This window comes from Protobothrops mucrosquamatus, unplaced genomic scaffold (assembly GCF_001527695.2).
Source record: "Protobothrops mucrosquamatus isolate PMUCROS unplaced genomic scaffold, P.Mucros_1.0 scaffold2733, whole genome shotgun sequence".
In the NCBI taxonomy this organism is placed as follows: domain Eukaryota; kingdom Metazoa; phylum Chordata; class Lepidosauria; order Squamata; family Viperidae; genus Protobothrops; species Protobothrops mucrosquamatus.
The window spans coordinates 1-4,049 of record NW_015388774.1 but is presented as its reverse complement, the minus strand read 5'-3'; the positions used below and the strand labels follow the sequence as shown (position 1 = coordinate 4,049).

The following is a 4,049-nucleotide window of genomic DNA, read 5'->3' as shown; positions in this document are numbered from 1 at the left end:
CCGAGATGTTCCTGGGCCAGGCCTGCGCGAGGGGTGAGTCGCGCAGGGCCAGCAGGGCCGTCTTCGTGTACATAGTCCAAAAGGGAGTCCGTGGCATAGAGGAGGGGGTGGTGTTTGATCCCCTTAGGTCTTTCAAACATAAGGCCAAACGGAGAAACCAGCCAGGCTGCAAGATGTAATCCGCGGGTCTTCCAACCGGTTCTTGGAAAACCCAGCAGAGTTATACTGGATCAATAATAGGATCTGTCCAAAGTCAGGAGGAGTTTACTTTAGTCCCCTGGACTGCAAGGCAATCAAACCGGTCAGTCTTAGAGGAGATCAACCCTGACTGTTCTTTAGAAGGACAGATCCTGAAGTTGAAAGTCAAGTATTTTGGCCACCGAATGAGAAGGAAGGACTCACTGGAGAAAGGCCTAATGCTGGGAAAGTTTGAGGGCAATAGAAGAAGGGGACGACAGAGAATGAGGTGGCTGAATGGAGTCACTGAAGTAGTAGGTGTGAGCTTAAATGGACTCCAGAAGATGGTAGAGGACAGGAAGGCCTGGAGAAACGTCCATGAGATCACGATGGGTCGGACATAACTTCGCAACTAACAACAACAACAACATAGGTAGCTTGGGATACTATATACTTAAGGTGACCAACTTTTTTACAATAAGATGGAGGACACAAATAAGTTGAAGAAAAAAAAGTGAGTCTAATGTGTGCGTGTGTGCCATGTCATGTTTCAGTAAGAAGTAAACAAAGCCACTTGCATGTGGCACACTCTTGCGCGCAGCGCACTCTCTCAAAACAATTCTCCTGTGCGGAGTGCATGCGTCTCATAATCGTGTCTTGCCGCACTGTACCGAGCCTTGACGAATCGTCATGTCAAATACAAATACGTCACATCACACGGAACAGATCGGCTCAGCATCGATCGAATACGGAGATTTACAGATTAGTCTTCAAATATCAAAAAGGAGGACATGTAGGAGGACATCTTTCAAGAAAGGACAGAACTTACAAAAGGAGGACTGTCCTCCCTAAAGGAGGACGGTTGGTCACCTTAATATACTCGCAAACTGAACATGCCTTCACCCCTAGATTCTTACCTGATTTGGGGTAAGTACAAAGAAGTATGTCATCTGGCTTGGCTTGGAAGCACTGGATACTATCCCATTCATTACAAGTGCTTTTTGGTAAGGGAATCCCTTCCACCTCGCCTAGCCTAGGACGGGTCTCTGGCGTGTGTTCTTTTCCTTGCTCCATGGATGTTAGCTATAACATATGGACAAGACAGGCAAAAAAATATGAGGAAAAGAAAAAATTCTTTCAAACATTCTCTAATGGATCCTTTGTAAGCAGGGTATTGGACAAGATCACCTCCAAGATCCCTTCAAACTGTATGATTTGGTCAGTGGTGGGATTCAAATATGTGAACAACCGGTTCTCTGTGTGGATGCCGCTTCCAGAAGTCCATTCTGGGCCTGGGCGACAAAAAAATTAGCTACCGGTTCTGCCGAAGTGGTGCGAACCGGCTGAATCCCACCACTGGATTTGATGTTATTGGGAAAACTACATTACTAGTAAAAATCTTGATTTAACAGACTTCAAGTTAACGGGTTTCAGTTCTAAGGGAACATTTTTCTTTGCATTTAGCAATCATCCCTATTTGGTGGACAAAGCCCACTAAATTCAATTCAGCCTAGATTATTTATAATTTATTTAACTATGTAGTGCTATTATGTAAACGGATAAACTTAGGAAAACAACATACATTTGGATTTAATAGCTACTCCATTTTTCCTTCATTCTGTAATTTTACTACATTTTTCCTCCGGTCATAAAGGAAGACATTGTGTGTACTCAAAGCAGTTTGTCTTCAGTTTGTTATGCTTTCAAAGTTTCAGAATAGCCAGCTTTATGCAATTCAGAGCTACGATGCTAGCCAAGGTTTCAAAACTACAGGTGCTTTGTTTGTATTAGAAGAGTTTTTTTCTGACTTCTGCATCCCTTTGGGGGCAAATTGTCTTAAATTCAGGGTATTGTGGTCTATTTTTAAGATGAATGTAATCACCATCATACCTACTCTCTTCTACTCTTTCATTTCCTTTTAAAATAAAACGATTGGCTGCTAGAACTGCTAGAACTGTCAGTCACAGCCTAGTACACAAGCTCCTCCTCCCAGTGATTTTGGAAGTGGGGGGGGGGGAGAAACTGAGAGGAAAGGGGTTTGGGAAGAAGGTCTGGAGTCCCAGGCCTAAGACCTCCATCTCTGAAGCCAGATGCCGGATTCTCTTTGGGTTCTTATGTCTATAATCCTCACTTAACATCCACAATTGGCATCTATTGCCTATTTCTCCATGGATTCTGCTTGTAAGAAACCAGCTGTGCTCAAATAGTGAACCCGTGACTCCGTGATGCAGCAGTGATGGTCATACGTGCAAGGACTGGTCATAAAGTTACTTTTTTCAGCAGTGTTGTAACACTTTGAATGACTGCTAAACAGGACAGTCATTAAGCGAGGATTGCCTATAGCAGTGTTTCTCAACCTTGACAATTTTAAGGCATGTGGACTTCAACTCCCAGAATTCCACAGCCAGCAATGCTGGCTGTGGAATTCTGGGAGTTGAAGTCCGCATGCCTTAAAATTGTCAAGGTTGAGAAACACTGGCCTATAGTGTCCTCTGGGTTTTCTCCACCTTGCGAAACTGGCAAAAGGATGATAATGTGCCACTTTTAGCCTGCTTTTAAGGGATTGGAACGTTAGGGGGTGGAAGTGGCATCGACTTGATTTTGAAATGAATGAAATGCCTTTTAGGCGCAGCAGTTGTGAAACTGTTAATTTGCAAAGAATGCAAATTGCTTGCAAATAACTTTCGGAGTAATTTGCAAATTGAACTTGCTTGCAAATAACTTTCCTTACACATACCAGCTAACCTCGCATGTGTTGTGACTCACCCAATGTTTAACGTGGAAAAAAGTCTCCTTAGCATTTTGAAAGTCTCTCAAGACATTGAGCAAAAGTCTGAATCTCAAATCTCAAATATTTACCCGTGTTGCATGACTGTAGTATTATTATCTTATCTTTTTTACTGTCCCCACTTATTGGTGTTATTTTAATTATTATTATTATTATTATTATTATTATTATTATTATTATTATTATTATTATTATTATTATTATTATTATTATTATTATTATTATTATTATTATTATTATTACCCTGTTGCTTTGCACGTAGAGAGCTTCTGCACCGGAGACAAATTCCTTGTGTGTCTAATTATATTCAGTCCATATTCTAATTCTAATGCTAAATTTTTTCTCCACCCTGTTGGGGAATGTTTAATCTCCCAAAGTCAATAACTTTCAAGATACTCATGTACTTTTTAATCTCACATGTACATACGCATATTTCTACCTTTGTTTCCTTTGCTATTTTATCTCAAACACACCTTGTTATTGACTCTTTCTCCTTGTGAATAAATAATTATTTCTTTAGAGGTTTAGAAAGTCCCCTCTCCCACCTAGGTCACATTTAATTTATTGGCAATTTTAGTTTGGTTGAGTATGTTTTAGTATAATTGTTGACTGAACAGCATAGGCCAATCTTCCATTTAGGAGAGCTGGGTTAGTCCAGTGTTGCAAAAATAAAAATAAAAACTCAGAAAGAGCTTAGTAGCACATTTTCCAGCTAACCTATTTTTTTTTATTAAAAAGCACTTCTATGAACAGAATGGGTCCCTTGTTCTACTGGCATTTTCAAATATCATTCCACAGAGGTTATACCAAGGATGGGCAAATTTTGGATCCAGGATCAATCAACCTTGACTCCTGACTTCCGGTGAGCAGGCGACCTCGTCGGATGCAGCTGTAGCTGCCTCCCGCCTGTTTCGCGTAAAAGCCGTTTTGACAGCGAGCACTAGCTGTCAAACGGCTTGATACCTTTCCCCCGGGCATAAGGGGATCGGTGAGCTGCCCGGGGTAGGAGTTGAGTTCCCGAGTCGTCCGATCTGGACGATGTAGGTTAGAACTCCTCCGGAGCCCCGAGGATTCTCCGCGATCC

General features: G+C 41.7%; 1 protein-coding gene across 1 annotated transcript in view; it reads right to left on the bottom strand.

Moving 5' to 3' along the window:
- The window catches only part of LOC107296284 (sulfotransferase 1C2-like), a gene marked incomplete at its 5' end in the record, with an annotated part of 10,144 nt that extends 8,884 nt beyond the window's left edge, over positions 1-1,260 (bottom strand). The window contains one exon of the mRNA XM_015825630.1: positions 1,095-1,260. Within this exon, the coding sequence (XP_015681116.1) occupies positions 1,095-1,260 (166 nt within the window). The remainder of the gene's footprint in view (positions 1-1,094) is intronic.
- Positions 1,261-4,049: the final 2,789 nt, after the last annotated feature.